The sequence below is a fragment of the Triturus cristatus genome, chromosome 6 (assembly GCF_964204655.1).
Source record: "Triturus cristatus chromosome 6, aTriCri1.1, whole genome shotgun sequence".
Lineage (NCBI taxonomy): Eukaryota > Metazoa > Chordata > Amphibia > Caudata > Salamandridae > Triturus > Triturus cristatus.
Window position 1 is genome coordinate 1,500,813,757 of NC_140589.1, and position 22,912 is coordinate 1,500,836,668.

Consider the following 22,912-nt stretch of genomic DNA (forward strand, 5'->3'; position numbering starts at 1 on the left):
AAAGCAAAAGAAATAACACACTTCCTTTGACAGCAATAGACAAATCTTGTCACATCATCACTATTGTAGGTATACAAGGGTGGACAACGGGGAGGCGGGTGGGTCAGTGAGGAATCCACAGGCAGATACTGTATCCACCAGAAAAAGCAATACCAAAGGTAAGTAACTTGTTCTTCGGATGGATACAGCTGCCAGTGGATTCCTCACCTTGTGAAAAGATTCTCACAGCAGTCCCACTCCCGGAGGAGGGTGGCCACCCTTCTATACCAAAAAGTCCTGAAGGACGGAACGAGCAAAGTGACTGTCCCTCCTCACCTCAGAATCCAAGCAGTAATGCTTTGCGAAAGTGTGGAGGGAGGCCCAAGTTGTCGCCCTACAAATGTCCTCCACAGGAACACCTCTAGATAAGGCAGATGTAGAAGACTTTGCCCTGGTAGAATGAGCCCTTATACCCTCTGGAGGTTCCTTACCAGTCAAAGAGTAACATATCTTGATGCACGAGCGCCTGATGCTCAGTATGCAGCAGAGTTTTCAAACTATTGACGCGAAGATTGACCACCTCAATTTGTGCATGGATAATATGACAGCCAAACTTGACAAACATGGCGCCCGAATAGCTGAAGCTGAGCAACGTATTTCCACGACAGAAGACAAGATGGAGGTCGTCAGCGCATCGTGCTCCAGCCTGGAGAAAATACTTTAAGTGATCCAGGCCAAGAACGAGGATCTCGAAGCCCGTTCGCGCAGGAACAATCTACGCATTACGGGCATTCCCGAATCGACCAACACTGGGGCCATGGAAACATATGTGGAAACACTGCTCAAAGATATGCTAGGGGCTGAACACTTCTCCAATGTGCTCATTGTGGAAAGAGCTCATCGATCATTAACAGCCAAAACTATACCAGGGGCGCCTCCGCGTCCCATTATAGCTCGTCTCCTGAACTATAGGGATCGTGACACGGTGCTTTGCCTGGCCCAGGAAAAGGGAGTCACCACTTATCAGGGCATGAAGGTTGAGTTGTTTCCTGATTTCACCATGGCTGTACAACAGGCGTGGAGGGAATTCCACTCTGTAAAGAAAAAGCTACTGACACTGCACATACAATATGCAATGTTATATCCTGCACGACTAAGGATACACCACGCAGGGAAAGCTTGCATCTTTTTGACGCCTAAGGAAGCCCTACAATATGTGCGTCAGATTGAGCGGAAGGATTTGGCACGTGCGTTGGAGCCGGTTGCAGATGCTGGTGCAGAGAGCTGAACACGTGAGAATTATGCTGACTGGAACGAGTATGACGTGGCCTTATTTACAGACTTTGGGCTCTGACATTCTATGTTACTAATGTTTAATGATGTCTATTATCGAGCTATTGCCCTACTGTCACTGCATTTCCACGTTTGTGTTACAGGCCATGGTGCATATTACGCATTTTTGATACGCACTTGTTATATTCTGTTGCCTGCTCTTTCTGCTTATAGAAGGCATGTTATTATGATCTGAACGTTGCTATTAGCTTTGTATACCACCGGGTGTTACCTCCGAGTATATTCGCCTCGACCCCCCCTTTATCTACTGGGGGCCAACGGCCACTAGCGACCCTCCACAAAGGGAGTACCCCACAACTAACGTATTTTTACCCCCCCCTCCTTTTTTTGTTGTTGTCTGTGGTCTTTCACCCTTTAGGTGCTTTTGTTAGTTCTAATCGTAACATGCAGTTGCATGGTGTGTTTTTGGTTCTGAGGGTTGGGGCCTTTGGCGTCGTTTGGATGCTGGAGTGGGTGGGGGGGGGGGGGTTGGTTGGGGAAGTCTGTATCATTACGATAGTGTTGATGGCGCACCAGCAGCAGACCAAATTCCACTTGAATACTGATTTTGCACGATGTCTCGCTACAATAACAACCCAGTCATTATGCCCGGGGCTAAAGTGCCTGCAATCTCATGGGTGACATGGAATGTTAGGGGCCTTAACAATCCCAAAAAGGTGAGACAGGTGCTTTCATATCTGGATTGTCACAACATCCAGATAGCCCTCTTGCAGGAAACCCACCTTACTGACCGGACAGCCTCTACAGAGGCTACTAGATGGGCAGGAGTGCGGCTGGCGGCCTCATATTCCAGTTATGCTAGGTGAGCCATGATAATAATAAAAAGGTACCCCCTTTCACCCAGTGTATGTGGAGGAAGATAAGTTGGGGAGGTTTGTACTGGTACAAGGAACACTATACGGTAAACTGATCCTCATTGTCAATATCTATGGTCCCAATATTGACGACCCGGCGTTCTATGAAACGCTATGGGGTAAAATATGCCAGCTACCCCCATCTGCCATTATATGTGGGGGGGGGGGGGGGGGGGACTTCAATGCGGTGTTAGACCCAGCGATAGATAGGTGCACCCTAGCTGAACCCACACTGAAGAAGGCAACCTCCGCCATACATCTCGGTATGCAAAATTTAGGGCTACTCGATCCTTGGCAGTTATGACACCCGGACACACGCGAGGGTACCTGTCATTCATATGCATGTTAATCCTGGTCCCGTATTGACTATTGGCTGGTCACAACGGATATCAATACATGGGCTGTGCAAGTCAAACAACTACCAAGGACCTTATCTGACCATGCCCCGGTCCTTTTGAGCATCACCTTGCCGACACGTACCTCCTCCCCCTTTCAATGGCGCTTGCAATCTTCCTCCCTACTTGACCCAGTATTTTGTGAGGGAATTCGAGATGCTATATTCGACTATTTTCTACATAATACTGGTACGGTGCAATCTATAGGGACCCTATGGGAGGCGTTTAAAGTGACTATTTGGGGAGCCTGTGTGCGATTGCAGTCGGGTGTTCTAAAGTCACTACAGAACACTATGTCTGGTTTGGAGCGTGAGCCGAGTAGTCTTGAGCGTGAATATAGTGCTACGGCTAACCCTGCAATACTGGCTTCTATTAAAATGAAGATCACGGAGTATAATGATGTGGCAGACAAGGAAATACAACATATGTCACGTAGGAGTAAAGCTAGATACTATGGGGAGGGCGGTAGGCCAGGAAGAGCGTTAGCTAGCAGAATAGCAGTCCCTTGGGGGCAGACATATACGATTAAATCAATTACAGATGAGGGCACTGTGACACACTCAATATACTCCGAACCTTTGAGCAATACTACACTGAAGCCTATAAGCGTCAACAAATCAGCAGATGAGGCAGAATTAACCCAATATCTAGACGACATTGCCCCGGTATGGCTCTCACAACATCAGCAAGAATTTTTAATGCATCCCTCAACCCTCGAGAAAATTCGGAGCCCATTACCGCCTTGCCCAATGGGAAAGCGGCAGGCACAGATGGCCTGCCTGCGGAGTTTTATAAAGCATATATTGACCTCCTAGCTCCCTGCCTTTTGGAGATGTATATGGAGGCGTACGAGACGCGTTGTCTACCTCCCACTCTACGGGAAGCACTTGTAGTAACTTTGTTGAAGCCCGACAAGGTTCCTGATCGGTGCGAATCTTATAGACCTTTATCTTTGATAAATACGGATGTGAAAATATTGGTGAAAGTACTGGCAAATAGGCTGAAGCTCCTTCTTCCTGTTATGGTGCTCCCAGATCAATCCGGGTTTGTCCCTACCCGCTCCACATCCCATAATTTACGCACCATATTTGCGGTCTTGCATGTCCTCGAACCCACTCTCCCGGCAGTGGTGGTGCTGCTTGACGCCGCCAAGGCCTTTGACTCCATCTCCTGGTCCTATATGTTTGCTATTTTGCATCGCATGGGTGTGCCTTTCATCTTTACAAATTGGATTAAATTACTTTATACGGATCCAGTGGCACGGATGAGAGTCAATGGTCAGTTTTCGGATACTTTCCAGATTCAAAGAGGCACGCGGCAAGGGTGTCCGCTGTCGCCTTTGTTGTTTGCGTTAGTGCTTGAACCATTAGCGTGTATTCTCCGACAACGCCATGAGCAGGCAGCACTGCGATTCCATCAACGACCCCTGGCAGTCTCTCTATACGCCGATGATATGGTGTTATACGTGCGGGATCCTGCTACACACCCAGCGCAACTTATTAGGGAGTATATCCAGTTCGAATGGTTTTCTGGCCTTGGGATAAACTGGTCAAAATCCGTTATGTTACCCCTTCCGGATAGCACACCCCGGTTGTCCTTGGATTACCCGTTGGCTTGGTGCTCTGAATCCGTGAAATACCTGGGAGTGTGGCTCCATCAGGACACACAAGTGGTGATCCAATTCAATTTTGGTAGTGCTATTTCGCGTCTCGAAGAACAAGTTGCCCGCTGGATAAAGTTACCATTGTCATTTGCGGATAGGATAGCTCTAATGAAGATGGTGGTTCTTCCGCGATTTTTATATTTATTCCTGAACGTCCCGGTACACTTAACACACCACTTTTTTGACACACTTCGGTCCTTATTAACACTTGCATGGGGAGGGGGGGGGGGGGATACCGAGACTCTAATGGGAAACACTGACACTGCCCTATGAACAGGGGGGCTTCGCAGCACCTGATTTTCATTTATATTATCCATGTGCACAGGCCCATTATGCCCATTACTGGCGACAGGAACCAGCCTACATTCCCCATGTAGCGGTTGAAGCAGGAGCTGTACACCCGATACCACTGAAAGCCATGATTGTCAACAAGCACACAGTCTTTGAGAAGGGGGAAATAGAAACAGTGCATGTTACCACTAGAGCGTGGCAAGAGCTTGGTGGACGCGCGCAGAAGCTACCGCTTTATGCACCTAATATGCCGCTACTTCACCACTCTGATCTCTCGGTCACCAGCGAGTCCGGAGCACTGAAAACTGGGCATGTCCATCATGGGAGATGTATTCTCAGGGGGCAAATTTGTAGAGGCCAGAAATATACTCACAGATGGGCCTAATATTGCAATGCGAACATTCGTGTTCATGCGGCTGCGTTCAGCTATACGTATGCTGTACCCTCAATTTCCGACAGAACCCCCCCACGTTAGATGCGCTACAACTCCTCTATACTGCACCTTCACGTACACGACTGGATGCACGCCTATATCATGCTTCACAGAAGGAGGGGGTTACTGCGGGGATGGTGGCAAGGGACAAATGGAATGCTGTCCTTCCGGATCCTCTTTCGGAGGAGGACTGGATTGGCTGCTGTCGACTGACGGGGAAACTCACAGTGAATGGGAACTTACGATTAGTACATTTTAAATATCTGCATCAATTGTACTACACGCCATCCCAACTTCATAAATATGGTCTGCGAGCCACTGCCGAATGCACACGATGCGGCTCGGCCGATGCTAACTTTTACCATTTGGGCTGGGCCTGTCAAAGGATTCTCTCCTTCTGGGACTCTATCACGCGCACCCTCCAAAGGATGGTAGGTATGCCTATATACTGTACCCCCCCAATTGTGTCTACTAGGAAAGGTCAATGATGTGAAGGCCTCTCATAGGAGGTTAGTAGCAGTGGCGTTGCTGATTGCTAAATGTAGGGTTTCGATCTGTTGGGGTGGGAGGCGGGCCCCAGAAACTAAACAATGGTTGCAGGACTTGGTCTATTGTTGTGATCAATTCACATGCTATGCTGAGGAATTGCCTAGCTCCTCCAAACCCTGTGACATTTGGAACCCTCTCACAGCATATTTACTGACTAACTGATAATGGATTACCTGGGTCACTGCTAAAATGTACACCTTGGATGCCATGACTGATTGTGGGATTGCTTACTGTCACAATAATGGTTATCTGCAAGGTCATCTATTTTATGGTCTATGTATCCTGCTTGATACTTGTAAGAACTGTATGTGTCCAATCAAATGATGCAGCTTAATTGACAGCTAGTGGTTTTTTGTTTCCTCTTATTCGAATGCAAAAATAAATATTTAAAAAAAAAAAAAAAAACACAAAAAAAAAAAAAACATCTTGATGCACAAGATAACCCATCTGGAAAGGGTGCGCTTGTGCACCGCTCTGCCTTTCCTGCAGCCAACAAAGCCCACGAAGAGCTGGTCATCCACCCGAAAGTCTTTAGTCCTATTGAGGTTAAAGCTCACCGCCCTCTTAGGATCCAAGCAGTGAAGCCGCTCCTCCTCCTTAGAAGGGTGAGGGGGAGGATAGAAGGTAAGAAGGGTAATGGACTGCCCCAGATGGAAAGGAGTTACCACCTTAGGCAGAAAAGCAGCCCTGGTCCTGAGTACCATTCATTCAGCATGAATGGTCAAGAACGGGGGTTTCAAACTTACAGCTTGAAGCTCACTTACCCTCCTTGCTGAGGTAATGGCAATGAGAAAAACTGTTTTGAAAGACAATAGCCTTAAGGGACACTTGTGCAAGGGCTCAAAGGGAGAACTCATCAAGTAAATTAAGACAAGATTTACATACCCATTGAGGCACAATAAATGGAGTGGGCGGAAATTTGTTGATCAGGCCCTTAATGAACCGTAATACAATGGGTGATTTAAACAAGGACGGCTGATCCGGCAAACAAACGAATGCCGACAAAGCAGATAAATAACCCTTCACAGTAGCTACAGCAAAACCTTGCTGAGCAAGACAGCGCAAACTGAAGGATGTTGGATTAAGGAGCCCTCAAAGGGTCAATAGACTTCTCTCCGCACCAAAGGACACATTTAGACCACCTATAGGAATAGACAGACTTTGTGGAATGACGCCTGGCAGACAAAATTACATCTACCACGTCAGGCGGGAGAGAGAAAGAATTCAGGTTGCCCCGTTCAATCTCCAGGCATGAAGGTGTAAGCTCTGGAGGTGGGGGTGTAGAACCTGCGACTGCGAGAGGAGGTCTGCCCTGAGAGGGATACGAAGCTGAGGGCACAAGGAGAGGTGGAGAAGATCTGTATACCACACCCTTCTTGGCCAATCCGGGGCGATCAATATGACTTGGGCCCAGTCTTGGCGAATCTTCCTCAGAACCCGAGGAATCAAGGGTATGGGAGGAAACGCATAAAGGAGATGGGAGTCCCATCTCAACTAAAACGCGTCCCCCAAAGCTCCCTGCATCGGATACTGGAGACTGCAGAATGACGGTCAGTGAGCGTTCTCGTGAGTGGCAAACAGGTCCACCCGAGGAGTTCCCCACGTCCGAAAGACGAGACAAACCACCTCCGGATGAAGCCTCCACTCGTGGTCGGCAGAGAACTGCCGACTCAGACTGTCTGCACGCAAGTTCAGAACTCCGGCCAGATGATTTGCCATCAGACAAATCTGATGATCCTGAACCCAGGACCAGAGACGCAGAGCCTCTCTGCAGAGACAATGCGACCCCACTCCTCCCTGCTTGTTGACATACCACATCGTGGTAGTGTTGTCCGTCAGGACCTGAACAGACTGACCGGGAAGGGAGGAAGGCCTTGAGTGCCAAACGTATCGCCCGCAACTCCGAAAGGTTGTGAAGCAACCTTTCCTCTGGAGACCAAAGACCTTTGATCTCCAGATCCCCCAGATGCGCATCCCACCCTAAAGTGGATGCATCCGTTATCACTGTGGCCACCGATGGAGGTAGATGGAAGGGCTTTCCTTGAGACAAATTGCCCTCCACCAAGACAGATTCGCTGCAGCTTCTCTGGAGATCCTCACAGACTCCCCGAGATCTCCGTTGTGCTGATACCACTGCCTGTGGAGGCACCACTGGAGCGCCCTCATGTGCCAGCGTGCATGGTTGACCAACAGAATGCAGGAAGCAAACAGACCGAGCAGACGAAGGACCTTCAGGACTGGAACAACCGCTCCATTATAAAACAAAGGAATCATTTCCTGTATTTCGAGAATCCTTTGAGGAGGTGGGAATGCTCGACACACAGTAGTGTCCAGTACCGCCCCTATGAACAGGTTGCGCTGGGAGGGCACGAGGTGAGACTTGGGCACGATTATCGAGAAACCCAATTTGTACAACAGCTGAGTTGTAACCTGCAGATGATGAAGCACCTTCTCCGGCGACTCCGCTTGGATTAGCCAGTCGTCCAGATAGGGGAAAACTGGAATCCCTGACCTTCTGAGATGGGCTGCCACCACTGCCATCACCTTGGTGAAAACTCGAGGTGCAGGAGTAAGACCAAACGGGAGAACCGCAAACTGATAATGTTGCGACCCTACCGTAAAACGGATACACCTCCTGTGCGACTTCAGGATGGGGATGTGAAAATACGCATCCTCCAAGTCGATCGACACCATCCAGTCCTCCGGTTGCAGTGCTTGAAGAACCTGCGCAAGGGTGAGAATCTTGGAACTTCTCCTGCTTCAGAAAAAGGTTCAAGACCCTGAGATTCAGGATTGGACGTAGCTTGCCATCCTTCTTTGGAATCAGGAAATACCGGGAGTAGCATCCTTGACCCCTTTCCTGCGCTGGAACCACCTCTATCGCACCTTTTTTCAACTATGTAAGGACTTCCTCCTGCAGGAGAAGAAGGTGGTCCTCCGAGCAAGCACCTTAGCAAGGAGGGTCATTCGGAGGGAATTCCCGAAAGGGAAGAGCATACCCATTTTCTACAAGATCTAGAACCCAAAAGGTCTGTAGTGACCAATTCCCAATCTTGTAGAAAATGGGTAAGCCGACCCCCCACAGGACCAACATGATCCAGAATGTTGGATCTAGGGCTGCTTTGCAGTGGTAGGAGGGAGGGAAGAAGAGGAGGAGGAGAGCTGACGACCTCGAGCACGACCTCTGTTCCTGCCCCTGTAGTTCTTATACAGGGTATTTTGCTGCTGCTGTTGCTGCTGCTGAGGCTGCCGGAAGGTCCGCAAGGACGACCTCCCAAACCCTCTGTACCTCCTATAAGAGGAACCTCTAGGCTGTGCCTGCAGGCCCAGAGACTTGGCCATGGCTTTGCTGTCCTTGAACCTTTCCAAGGCTGAATCCGCTTTCTTCCCGAACAGCCCAGAACCATCAAAAGGCAAGTCCAGAAGTGTTCCTGTACACCAGGAGAGAACTCTGAAGATTTAAGCCAAGCACTCCTCCTTGTGGCGACCGAGGAGCCCATGATCCTGGCAACAGAGTCCGCAGTGTCCAAACCACTCTGGATAACCGGTCGTGCAGCCGCCGGAGTGTCCAACAAGACTTCATTAAAATTCTGCCTGTCCTCCTCAGACAACTTAGGAGCCAACTGTTTAGTAGAATCCATGAGAGCGTGGATATAACGGGCCAAGAGACAGGTGGCATTTGTGGACTTTAAGGCCATACTCGCCGAGGAGAACACCTTCTTGGCCGATTGGTCGAGCTTTTTCGACTCCCCATCACTAGGAACTTGTGGAAAAGCCCCAGAAGACTTCTTTGAACAGGCAGCATGAACCACCAGACTTTCAGAAGGATGGGATGTAAGAAAGTCCGGATCTCCTGGAGCCGCTCTGTACCTCCTAGCAACAGACAGATACAGCCGGAGCCGAAAAGGGCTTACTCCAAACTCCATGACTGGCTCAGTGATGGCATCATTAAATGGAAGTAAAGGCTCTACCACGGTGGAGGGAGGATGAAGAACCTCAGTAAGGATGTTGGGTTTAAATTCAGCAGTTGGGAGCTGTAAGTCCAAAAGCTCCACTGTTTTCCTTATGACCCTGTGGTAAGGAGCCACATCCTTAGAGGGTTTGAAAAACAAGGGTCCTTCAAAAGCAATTCAGCATGGGATAAATATAGACCAGAATCGGCTCTATATAATTATGCAATGCCCAGCCGGACATTGAGGTTTAATGATCAAGAAAAACAGATAATTTAGACATACGTGTGAATATTGAGTGGGACACAGTCCTGCGTCCTTCAACACTAAACAAAATTACAAACAGTCAAACATATAAGACATTTATCAGGCTGAAGAGGGAAGCTTATAGCCAATACGAGATTCAAGGGCAAGCTTTCACGGTAGTACAATGTCATGCACAATTTTAACATATGCGTTTAAATTGTGCATGACATTGTACTATCGTGAAAGCTTGCCCTTGTTAAGTGTTGAAGGACGCAGGACTGTGTCCCACTCAATATTCACACGTATGTCTAAATTATCTGTTTTTCTTGATCATTAAACCTCAATGTCCGGCTGGGCATTGCATAATTATATAGAGCCGATTCTGGTCTATATTTATCCCATGCTGAATTGCTTTTGAAGGACCCTTGTTTTTCAAACTAGTAAGTACCCTAGGTCCTTCCTACCTCACGGGTTTCCCCTTGTCAAGTATAAACATCCTTAGAGGGAGCATCAGTAAGAAGAGTAAGCTCCCATTCCGGTGACAAATCAAGGCCACTTGCCTCTTTTAGTTCCACAAACAAGTCATCTGACTCCATGAGCTCACCCTCTTCCATTTCTTCAACCTGGTACCTCTGCTCCTCCAAAATTCTCTGTGCTTCTCGCCTGGACCTAATCCTCAGAACCAGCGTCGGCGGCGCCGCACACGACTCCGACGGAGCTAGAGCCGAACACCGATCCGGAAGAGCAGCTGGAGTCGAACGAGGTCGAGCTGGACAAGAAGGGAGCGCTGTCGACGTCCTCAGCGCCGGGAAATGCCAAGACGGCGTCACTGGAAAGAATGCCATAAATGGAGCCTGAGCGTAGGCCTGAGGGACCCCCAGATTAAAGGCCATTGGACCCATGGGACCCGAAGGTTCTCCGGAGGGGTACATCGCTCTCGAAAAGACGCCATACATAACATTTAAATAATGCGATGGGTCTTGTCCCGGGCCAGGAAAGGGGGGGGTAAGGCTCAGATTGAGACATTACCGGACTCGGACCAATCAGCGCCGACAATGGAGCCAATGGAGCCGAAGACTCATCAGGAGCCGGAGCCTCTGCCACTGGAGCCGAAGATTGTGTCGGCGTCGGTGATGGAGCCGGAGAACGCTCCAGAGAAGCTGCAAGCAAAGTCGGGCAAACAGGAGAATCCGGATTTGACACAGAAGGAGGAAGAGAAACATAATCCTTACGACGTCAAGGAGCAGGTGAAGTCGATCTCGGAGCCGCCTCCTTATCTGAATGGCGTCGAGAGCCGTGCCCCTTCTTCTTTTTATGTTTCTTCGACTTCGAAGCATGACCCGAAGTCGACTTCGAGCCCGACCTGGACCTCGATATCGACCTGGACCTTGATCTTTAATGTCTTCGACCTCTCTTCTCCTATCTCATTTTCGCTATAAATAGCTTAGCTTCTCTTTCCTTTAAGGCCTTTGGATTCATCTTGCGGCACCATTAGCATCCCTCGACGTTGTGATCTGACGACAGGCACCAGACACAATCCTCGTGTGGATCCGTAATGGACATGCGTTTACCACGCTCTCTACTGGGCTTGAACCCTGACTTCTTCGTCGACATCTTGAAAAAGAAGCAAGAAGAAAGCAGAAACACCAGCAGAAACACAAAGTAACCAGTAAAAGCTACGGAGAGTCCCAGAAAATCGTTAGCGTCGACGGCGCGGAAAAAAGGGAACTGACATCATCACGCCAACGAGGCCCTCTTATGGATCCAGTGACGTCAGCGGAGCCGCGCTTCTGTGACGTCGTCCTCTTCGGCGTGGAGAGCTACAAAAGTTTCCGAATGTTGCTGGCACAGGGGAAATTCACAAGGTGAGGAATCCACTGGCAGATGTATCCATCAGAAGTAGAATCTCATAATAAAACAGATGCTTAGAGAAACAGCTGGACAACAATGGAAGGGCAGAGTAGTGAAATTAATACGGATCTGATCTATACAATGCAGCACACCAAGTATTCAACAGGATTTAGTCCTTCTGACCTCTTACTTGATAAACTACCTCAGACACTACAAAAGTACTTTGAAAGCAGTAGGGGAAGGAAGGGACACAAAATACTCTGGAAAATCAAGGTTGCAGAATCACTTACAAGGAATTAGGGAAATAGCCTTTCAAAACTCTCAAAAACAGCATAGGACATAATATAATAATTGAACCAGACTAAGACATTTTCATTGGGGACATACAGTACCTTTGCAGACATTAGGACATAAGTTCCTATTACAACTTTGTGGAAATATGGAATAATTTCCGTTAGCATAAGCTGAAGCCATCTTGGTTATGGCATCCATTTTGCTGGCTCTGTAATTCTCCCATCCTCTGCTGCTAGTCTTTTTCCCTGCCTGTGCTATCTATTTTAGTTGACTTCTTGACTCAGCTAAAAGCAAAGTATGTGCTGAGACTTTGTAGCTGCCAGTACACCTGTTAAATGTCAATCATTTGCTACTGCCGTAAGCACTCCTGCTCCCACTCCCACTTTGCTGACCATGAGGTTTTTCATCTGTCCTTGTTTGCTGAAAACTATTTCTAAAACTGGTCTTCCTATTTCTGTTCACATGCTTGCAATGCACCAAATTTGTATATAAGCTCTGTGTTCTATGACTTCAGTGTACTACCTCAGGCTGCACTTGAGAGTGCTGTGTGGACGTGGTCCCACTCATGAGTGATTAATAAACTTGTTATTTATTCCCAACTCCAGTGCAGATCTCTACTTTGTTGGTTTTTGAACCTGTAGATGAAAGGGTGACCATTCACCAGTGTACCCCATAAAGGGTATATTTCCACAACTTCATGAAACTTTTCAGGCACTTGAGAGAATTATAAAAGGTTTCCCATGAAGAAGAGCAAACCAAGCATAAACCTCATATCCACGTGTGACTTTTCAATTGAGGAAAAAGACCGATTTACCAGGCGCAAGAAAAAATACATTGTCCCATATCTAGTGAACCATTGGCTATTGATAACCTTTTCCCAGATGAAGATCAGAAGCATGTTTTAGCCTAACAAACACTCCCTCCTTATCAGAGTATATAACAAGGTTTGTTCAATCTATTAATAACAATGGACTGTCTTCTCACAGGATTCCTAAACTCTAAAAGCTGAAATTCAATATCGAGTCAAGGACTGTGGTTCTTAGGCATAATAAAACACTCTAAAAGTGACTGATGCGTATCCATTGTAATCGTTCCAAACCACACTGATCACTAGGTTTTCGGTTATTTAAAAATGTAAATCAAATATTCAGCTTACGCTTATAAACAACACCAGAGATGACCTGATTGAATGAAAATCCCAAGATGGGGAGATTGGGTCAAATCTAAAATTTTCTATGTCTTGAGCGACACAAAATTGTTTGAGCAAGTTCAATCAGACAAACAGGGTTGTTGTCAAATCTGATCTAGACTACAGACGTGCTCATTATTCAGGACGTCCAAGTAAACCCATTCTGCACTTCTAGTCCCAAGAGATGGCACAATCCATGTTCTGTTAATGTATAGTACACTATAACCATCAACAACTATTTGTGACAAAATAGCTTTTTATCCTGGGCCACATGTTGTGCCAGAATACTTCAAACTTTTATCCTTGAACATTCTCAGATAAAAAGTTGCACTAGTGTGTTAAGTATTAGCTTGATGCACAGTCTCGGATACAAATGAATGGCCCTATAGTACAATGCTTAAATTAACGGTGCCCAATACCACTTAAAAAGGTCACAGCAATTTAAGAAATCTATTCCAGTGTAAAACTAATGGATATGTTACCACTTCACGAAACAAAACAAAAAATTACCTCTCCTTTAATGCCCTTCTCCTTCAATGCCTCAATATCATCTCGAGTCAGCTTCTGAGACTTTCCATCATCTACTATGTTACGATTGTCTGCACCAGCTTCCATGGTTTCTAAAAGATGGCAAATAGGATCATTCAAATGTTTTTAAACAATTCTATGCTTCCATTTAGAACAGACAGACTAATGGAAGGACATGTAGACTTTCCATTACCAATCCAAAACCTTGATGGATTTAGCTATTGCTATGAAAAGAATTGATCTAGTCAGGTTCCACCTCCTTGACCTGTGAATAAGTATGTATGGTCATTTACGTATGTATTTGCCAATAGAATAATATTTCCTTCAATAAAATGCCAAATTCTCCAGAAGTAATAAATGCTCCCAATAAGTTATGTACAAATTCTAAACTAAAAATAATAACCCAGTTTAGAAGATCTGCGCCCAGGCAGAAATATCTACTTTTTCTCTATGTGAGGTTTTTCCAATTGTGAATTTAAGATTATTTTTGGGTACAATGTGGGAACATGTCTGAGCTCCAGTATGCCTTGCAGAGCAGGCAGAGGAGTTTCTAAGTTATTACTGGCACAACTGGAAGTTAGTAGAGTATTTATAGGGTCCGTTCCTCAAAGGTCATATGGTTTAAGGGCAACGTTTATTTTTTGCTACTCTCCAAGATAAAGAAAAAAATCTTTATATAGCTCTTAATGCAAAAACAGAATATGTGTTTATTTAAGCATTGGTGAGGTAGTGTGTTAATTGACCAGGAGATCCTAGCGAGCCACCATATTCTTGCTGAAACAGCCAGTATTTATGCAAATCTTTACAGTCGGAATTAATCTGGTTCTGTGCAAGTTTAGGCCTACACAAACTAATTGATGGTCTGACAAGTAAACAATATAACTCAAAGAAGGCTTTCCTACAGTTAAAAACAATTCCAGCTTCTCAAGACAAAGCAATAAGTAAAATATTTCGCTTCAGCCCTGTACAGTGATATAAAGCGAGCAATGTGTGACCACAGAAGACATCTCAAAACAAGAAATGTCTGGCTTGCGTTTTCCAGGTTCAGCAAAGGAGGTATAGTTATTCTTGGTGTTGAAGAGCGGGACTCGATTCAGGAGGTCACAAAATCCAAATTAAAATCTTTGTTTTCCACATTATGGGCAGAGTTCCATTTTTTTGTTCATCTTTCACACTACTCTACTGTGTATGTAAGTTGCTTTATTTGTTTTTATGGAGAACTATGCAAAGGTAATATATTAATAGCTAAAATCTTAACTTTATAACTTTTCTATTGCAAGTACATTTTAGGCAACAAGAGGCATGCTAAATTAGGAGTTATCTTAAATAAAAAGGTAAAGTGTGAAATTTGAATGCCTGATGGTGCATAGAATCCCTGGACTGTGTATGTACCCTGGTATGTATGTACCCTGGTTAACACATTGCACAAAAAAAGTTATTGAACCGTTCAAACACATCTGTAATAATAGGTAAGATTTCGGTCTGTTTTAGATGCTGGAGGACGGCAACCATCATGATTAGGGATCCCGGTTCTATGGAATTATTGTTTTTATTTAACATTTCCTTCTGTATTTATCCATATTTATTTTTGGGCCATCCTATTAGTATTTATCCCTATTAATTTTGTGGTTTGTAAATAAATGTAGTAAAAAATAGTACATTTCCACATTTATTTAACTGATAAACATGCACTCATACTGTGATGCCTGTTGAGTTTGAGCAAATTCAGCAGGCAAATACAGCAAAACACTTCAACAACAAGTAAATATTCGCAATTTACTTGAAATATATATTAAAATATGCCTGTATTTAGATATCTTAATTCGTTTTTAACTCCTCATGCTCATCTATTATCCTGGAATTCACAGCAGACGGCATGGAAAGAGTCATTAATTAGAAGCACAATTGTCTGCATTTTTCCACTTTTTAAAAATAAATGGAATTGAAAAATATATTCGGACTGTATTTATCCGTAACAATCAGTAACAAGCATTTGCAATGCAACAGGTCTCACATCAGTTAGTGTTACTGGCATTGTAATTACAATTTTACGCATAAGATAAATACCAGTACTGCTTGTTGAGATATTTAATACGCGAGGGAAATACCTCTTATTCCAGGTGTCAACTTGTGAATGTGGCATAACATTTGGAATCAGTATTTAACACACCACATTCCACATGTTTTGACTTTTTGACGACCTTTCCCCCCACTGAATTTCTGCAGTTGTCTGGTATGTATTAGTGGGAAAATCTGAGTGTGTGTTAATTACCACACAACTTGTAATTCTGACCCATGGATCTGAATTGAGTCCGCCACTTGTAATGCGGCCTATAGGCGAGTAGCTACAGCACCTATTAGTAAAGCGCAAAGAGATGTTTCAGTCTGTGGTGTGCGCTATTTGAAAGATCAAATGGAGCAGATAGCCGGGTGTGTTAGAGGAGTATTGTGACAGCAGTGAAAATAACGAATCAATTTTAAACAAAGGATGTAATTCTACCCAAAAACATACAAAAGTAAAGTGGCCTGTGCTCGCATGTAATCACAAATTCACAGCATTTGCTAAATGTAGATACACCAAGATACTCTTCAAGCAGAAAAGAAAATGCTAATGATAAAAAGAAATTAATTTACGGCGACAGTTAATTCATTTTCCCCCATCTGATTCGTGCCTTTAGGTCAGAACTGTGTGGTTTAAAATGAAAATTAATTGTGTAAGTACTAATAGCCGGTACGACTCTGGGCTGTGCCCCGCCCCCTGGAGCACCCACTGGCACCATACAAGCTAGTAGAGATGGTGCAATGTACTAATATGGCGTGGGGTTCAGAGCACCCCAAGTGTCACTGTACTCGAGGCTTCAGAGTGCTGGTGTACATTTTGGGGTTTAAAATCTTGATTTCAGCGCTTCTGCTCGAAAAGTGTTTATATGCTCAAAAAGCCAATGAGATTTTTTTTCTTTTGTGGAGCCACCTTACTTAATTAGCGCCTCGCGGCTTGAGTCTTGTATGTTTCCGTGGCTGCAGACCTGTGCATGCAGACCAGGGGTGCACTGGCCTACCGCAAGGGACGAACACGCATCTGTTGCCGGACTGGTCCCTTTGGCGAGACCGGTAGGGCTGGGGCACTCAACGTCATAGCGCTCACCGGGGACCCCTGGTAGCAGAACAGCAACGGCGCTCTGACCCCATCAAAGCAGTAAATCTACCTTGTGCCCAGGAGGAGTCGAGCAGGATCCGGTGTGAGGCCTGCTCGATCGATGGAGCGTGCGCGCCAACTGCCCTCCGGTGCACAAGTGATACCTGATAATGTTACTGATCGATCGGGACGGTGGCACGCGCGACACTACAGCTCACCTCCAGCTTGCATGCCCTTCATAAAGGTTAACTGGTCAGCTTTCAGTGGCTTATTTCTGTATTTGGTTGTTAAGCTGGTACTAATGGGGTGAAATCTTCACCCAGACGGTATTACCAAGTGTGAAAATGACAAAACAATGAAGTACGACTATAAAATAATGTGGAGCATTCTACAGCCTATTTTTGCCTTTTCTTGCCGCATAATTTGGTAAAAACCTGCCGCTCAATTTTGTGCTCCCTGCCGCACAAATCCAATGGCCGTGAATATAATCAGTGAAACAATATATATATATATATTTTTTTTTTTTTAACTGGAGTTGAGAAGCCTTCCATTTTTCGCAGCACAGGGAAACTCAGTTTTGAGCCATCTGTGCATTTTATAGATTCTCACATCGATTATTTCATATTTAGGCAGCCCTAAGAACAGGGCACCTCAGTAATCCTGCCTGGAAAGTACAACCGCCTTGCCTCTTGCTTTACAGGCATGAACAGGGACCAGGCCCTAAGACTTTAAACTTCCAAAATGGGATGGGGGGACCCACCATGTTGTTCTGACCACCATTTTCCCATCATTTCACAAAGGAGCCACCCAAAATTAAGACCTGTCCGGAATAAACTGATTGCATGTGCTCGACAAAAACTGTGCAGTGGGGTAGACCATGAAGTGAATATTTGTATAGAAGAAGGGAGTCCAATAGTACAGCATTTTCTTTACATAAGGAGTGCGTTTAGATTTTATAGTGTCCATTTCGTACCACTGATAAGGAGATCATTCTGTTAGAGAAGGCACCTGGTGATATTAGTATATATTTCCAGCAGTGGCGACTAGTTTAGGGGAGGATAAAGCAGTGTCCAGAAATCCCATTATCTCCAACCGGGTATCAGAGATTGTCGGGTTCATTTAACTTTATAGAAGGCAGTAGCGCATTACATCGAATTTCAAACCATGCATCACATTGTCCATGCGCATTATCCATTTGCTTTAGTTTTTGTTCAGTACATAACACCTGTATTTGTAAAGTGCACGTTCACCGAGCGAGTACGAGCTACAAACTCAAAATAAAACACTGCGATGTGGGCAAGCAAAAGCGACAAGATGGTCAGGAAAGGCACATAAAAAAAAAAAAAATGAACCTCCGCGATGTGTTCAAAGAAAGCCAGATAAATATAAAAGCAAGCAGATTGCAGACAGCCAACGCAGAACAATTTAACAAAATGTGTGACGGACAAAAATATGTTACAACATGTTGCTTTTGTAGAGAAGATTTAGAGCTTACCTCCCACACAATAAAGAAAGTAGTAAAAAAAGCGCTGCACGGCATGTGTAACGTCGTCACTGGCGAGATGCAGCGAAATATAAAAGGTGAAACCGATACATACAACACCCAATTAACAAAGCCCCGTTGAGTCTGCCATGCGCAAAAGAGACGCCGTGCACATCTCCTGTCCAGGGAGGCACAGGAGACAGGGAGGTCACAAACATGCCTCCCTGCCAATCAAAAGTGAGCATTTGTGACGCGCGCCAATGACAAGCATGGGTGGAGCTTCCACCCAGCTTCCAAAGCAAAACTGATGACAATAGTCTTGCAAGCTAGGAGTGCATGCGCTGCGTAGCTAGGCGAGACCTAAAAACGGAAAACTGGGAGCCTTAATCATGATTCATCATTGACCTCGAGGTTTGAGTATAATGTGGGGGGTCAAATATTTAAGAGGTGGGAAATGTGAAAAAGAGATGGTTGAGCAGTAAGTTTTGGTTTCGGTTCACTTTACCAGCAATATACATTTTTTCCATTCTAACCTAGTGTTGAATGAGTATTAGGCATTCCTCTAGGTTTCCGAGGCCAATCTTGTTTCCAATTCAATTCAGAAGTGCAAGATGAATCCTAGTAATCTGTATAAATCTGAAAATGTAAGTTAGAAAACCACAAAGTCTGATATAGAGGGCACTGTATGTATTGAAAAATTTATGGATAGAGGGAACTCTGCAGAACATGGAAAATTGTTCCAATCTGAACTGTCACAAAATGATTCACCAGCCCGTTTCCAAAAGCGAGGATCAAATCTACCACCTGGGGATATTCGAGGTGCCCATGTATAGGAAGAAATTCAGGCACTTGGTGCAATTTCTTAAGGAAGCTAGTTTTTGAGCATGATAGCCCCAGCATCACAACTAGAACTATGGTGGTACTTTCACTACACCTACTTCGTCAGTATTCCATCAGAGTAAAGGCTGCAGCAAAGTAAAATTCATAGAATTATAGAATGTTTATCCTTGCCAAGGTGCTCACATGGTCATTCAGGCAATGAGTAAGAACAGAGGGAAGCCCTACTGGAGGCTGCATGCAGGTTCAGGAGGATCATGTTCTGTATTAAAGGTCAGCAACAGATGTGTCTGAGGTATTCCTACAGTTTCTTCTGGGTCCCCGCCGTGTCAGGCACAGGTGAACACTTATCAACAAAAGTCATCATCAGATAATTGCATTGCTGAACCACAAGTGACAACAAACATGCAGATATTGTACTTGACTTCTGCAGAGGTTGGTTGCAGGATCTGATGTCCCCCCGTAGGGTCCAGATTTTGAGTACCATAGGAAAGCTTAGTTCTAAATGCACTAACCTTCCTCGTTTGAAAAATGGAGGGAACAGTATGCCGTATGGTTGATGGGAACATGACTTCAAGAGTACATGGATAGATTATTTTGAAAGAGTAAAGCTTCAAAAGATAGCAAAATCTGGTTTTCTTAGACAACACATCTTCTGTGAAATGCCCTCCTTTAAAAACAGTTAAAGAAGATAAATTGGGAAGAAAATAGTATCTTCGAAAGAGGATCACAATGCAACCACTGTAACTGTGCAACTGTTAATTGGTTTCCCCCCTGGGATGTTAGTCTGCGTGTCCTGCCAGAAATAGCTTTCCCATGTTGGCTCTCCAACATCGTTCGAGGGACTCTCCAGAAAGGAAGCCAAAATTAGTGTGATATAGCATCCTGATGCTTAGGCAGCAAGCTAAATCTAAATCACTGGGAAGGCTGCTCTGGAAACATAGGGGGGTGAAAAACCAGGCCTCCAAATAAGCTGCGACTGAAATGGGGGGGGGGGGGGTTGAGGGAGAAAGGCTGTTAGCATACCTGGGACAGACTCAGGCGTGTATGTCTGCATACGTTTGTGGTCATTATGAGTTTTAGCCCCACAGCACAGGAAATAACCAAGTGGAACCCAGATTACCATTTTATTTCTCCATGGTTATTTCGATTCCAGGGTCTTTTTCCACTCTTTTGCCATATTTGAGCAGGTGTTCAATGGGAGCGTGGAGGTGTCGCCAAATGAATGGAAAAAGTAATATTCCACAATGAAGTGGTAGTGTTGTAATCACCCATTATACAGTGGCATGCGATCTAGTTATGTATAACCTTGTACCTTAATGAAAGGTTGTTTAGAAATGATAAATTTATCCTACTCGCCTAGCTGCAAGAAGGCAGTCTTCCACATGTCAAACCTAACTGAATTATGTATTGTTTGGATGGGTGCCCATTAGGTGGGCAAAAATGCAATCAATTACAAAGATGAGATTGGTTTAGTCGCTGAAAGGAACAAAATCAGCAGCCTATACACAAACTCTTTCATAGTCTTTGCTCAAGGAGACACGGAGATGGATTTGCACACAACAGTCGGTGTCGACACCACGCTGGGATTCCATCCACCAGTACCAGTGTATGCTGGGATCTGTTCATGTTCACTTCTTCTTTCGCCCACTGAAGAGATTGGACGTTCTTGCTAAGGGTTGTTACTTCCTTTCTATGATTCCAAGTGTTGCTTTTTATAGCCTATTACAGCGCACTAGTTCACGCCAATTCGCAGTAATGTTGAGCACGCATTGCAATGACAGTTGGCCTAAGGATTTAGATGCAATGCAGTCTTTCCTAATTCAATGTTGCATGGTTTCTCAGATGTATAATTAGCTAATCTTGCTCTTGAATTCACAGTTACCCCTGATGAAGAGTGCTTCTCTCCCAAAAAGCATTGGGTCATGTGTTACAACCATGAAAACCTTTTCAAGTTGAGAACGCTAGATTTACATTTCCATACAAGTGTGATGTAACATTCGTGACAACACGACAAGCCTACATTTTACATTTTCGCAAAAAAAAATAAAAAAACACGGAGATTCCAGAACCCTCCTGTATCTTGAAGCGGTCAACAGTTGGGGCTTTCTTTACAGCTCACAGGCTTCCTTTACTTCTATTACTAATATTGTGAAATTACCATTTGTGTTCGCTCGTCCAGTAACACGTGTTGACGCTACCCCATAACTATTTTATAGAACAAATGGAAAACTACCATAATGTTTTGGTGGATATCATTTTCCCACAGCTCGCCTTGAGATTGCCGTATCCATTCCAACACGGCTGCTTTAGAAATTGGGCCTTCTTCCTTTACCTGAACTACCAATCCCAGCAAGGTGGAGAACTCAAGTTTCTCTACCCCAGTCATCTCTAAGATCTTACCAACTGCTCTATGCACCACAGGCATATTCTGCAATCTTCCCTTCAGGATATTTAAAAGCAAGGAGAACACCGCTTTTATTCCTGCAAAGGCTGGTAAACTGAATAACATTCAATTAAATAATAGTAACAGCACATAGAAATTGGTGAACCGTGATCCGATTTGCTATATAAAAACAAGTCACAATGTTTCCATTAATGATGGTAATCATATCTGCAATGCCAAACACTGACAAAACAGCATTTGTATGAAATAAAGCAACATCCCTGGGATGCAGGGTAACCTTTATACGGGACACAGAAAAACATTTGAAATTGATAGTGCCTTTCAAAGCAGTTATTGATGGTAAGACATTAATATATTCTTATCTAGGTTATTCCTTTATCTCATACATCTCCCGAACAATTCTCCAAAATCTTACCTGTTGCAGTGTCCTCCATTTTCGTCATAGGCAGAAGCTTCCCACCACCACCGATCTCGAATGTCGTTCCATAACATTGACCAATAGCATTGTCCAAAAGAATCCATTGTTTTCCAAAAATGACTTTTCTATAAAAAGAGAAACATTTATTAAATGCGCCCAGTCAATACATTTGTCATCAACTCTTGCTGCATAAAAGAAAATTGCCTGCCAACATACAGTATTTATTAAATAGCGCAAGACCTGGCCCCCCCCCGATCAGATTGTGCACTAGTTCTCCACCTAGATCATACAGGACAGTGTCAACAGCAAACTAATGAAAATTGGAAACCACACCTCAACTACCACACGAATGAACTCTGGCATCCCCCATTACTCCATTCTGATACTAACATTATTCCTAGGACCCCTCTTCGAACTATCAGTAGACTTTGGAAGCATAATACAGCAGTACTTTAAGACACAATAACCCTAAATAAAATTACCACCATAGAATTGTGTCTCAGGAATATCCAGAAGTGGGTATAAAACAACTTTTCCCTGCCAAATCCCCAAAACTCATAATGTATTCTCTTCACCTGCATGTCTAACAACAAATTCAATAAAGCACTGGACAATCTCAAATTTGCAGATTTCCATCCTACTCTATCCTCCTCTGAAATACTTGGGCTTGACCATGGATCACAAAAGTCAGTCTTGTCAAGTCAAAGATGTATTATGTGTTTACTTAAAATCATACAAGTAGCATAATTAACACGGTCATTACAATAAAAGCATGGCGTTAAAACAAGGCCCATTAAAATAACAACATTTCCTAGATCAAGAGAAATCTCTCGGACATGTTGAAATTAGTGCAGTCTCAAATATTGTGCGAGCGGACTTATTACTCTGTACAAGCTTTTGCTCCGCCATGCAAAGTTAAGAACATCTGAGATACCTCTGGGCCCTGAATTTACTGTCCCTGGGGCTGTGAGGTGGGATGTGTAATTTATAAAATGTAAAACATATATGAATATGAAGAAAAAGTGCAAATTACAAAGTGCAGTGCCTGGGGATGTA

At 44.5% G+C, this 22,912-nt stretch overlaps 1 protein-coding gene across 2 annotated transcripts in view; it reads right to left on the reverse strand.

Annotated features, from left to right (window-relative positions):
• The window catches only part of TRMT6 (tRNA methyltransferase 6 non-catalytic subunit), a 206,652-nt gene that overhangs the window by 169,433 nt on the left and 14,307 nt on the right, over positions 1-22,912 (reverse strand). For both annotated transcript variants that reach the window (XM_085612633.1, XM_085612634.1), the window contains exons 2-3: positions 21,854-21,981; positions 13,558-13,667 (exon numbers count right to left, since the gene is read on the reverse strand). In XM_085612633.1, the coding sequence (XP_085468759.1) occupies positions 13,558-13,667; positions 21,854-21,981 (238 nt within the window). The remainder of the gene's footprint in view (positions 1-13,557; positions 13,668-21,853; positions 21,982-22,912) is intronic.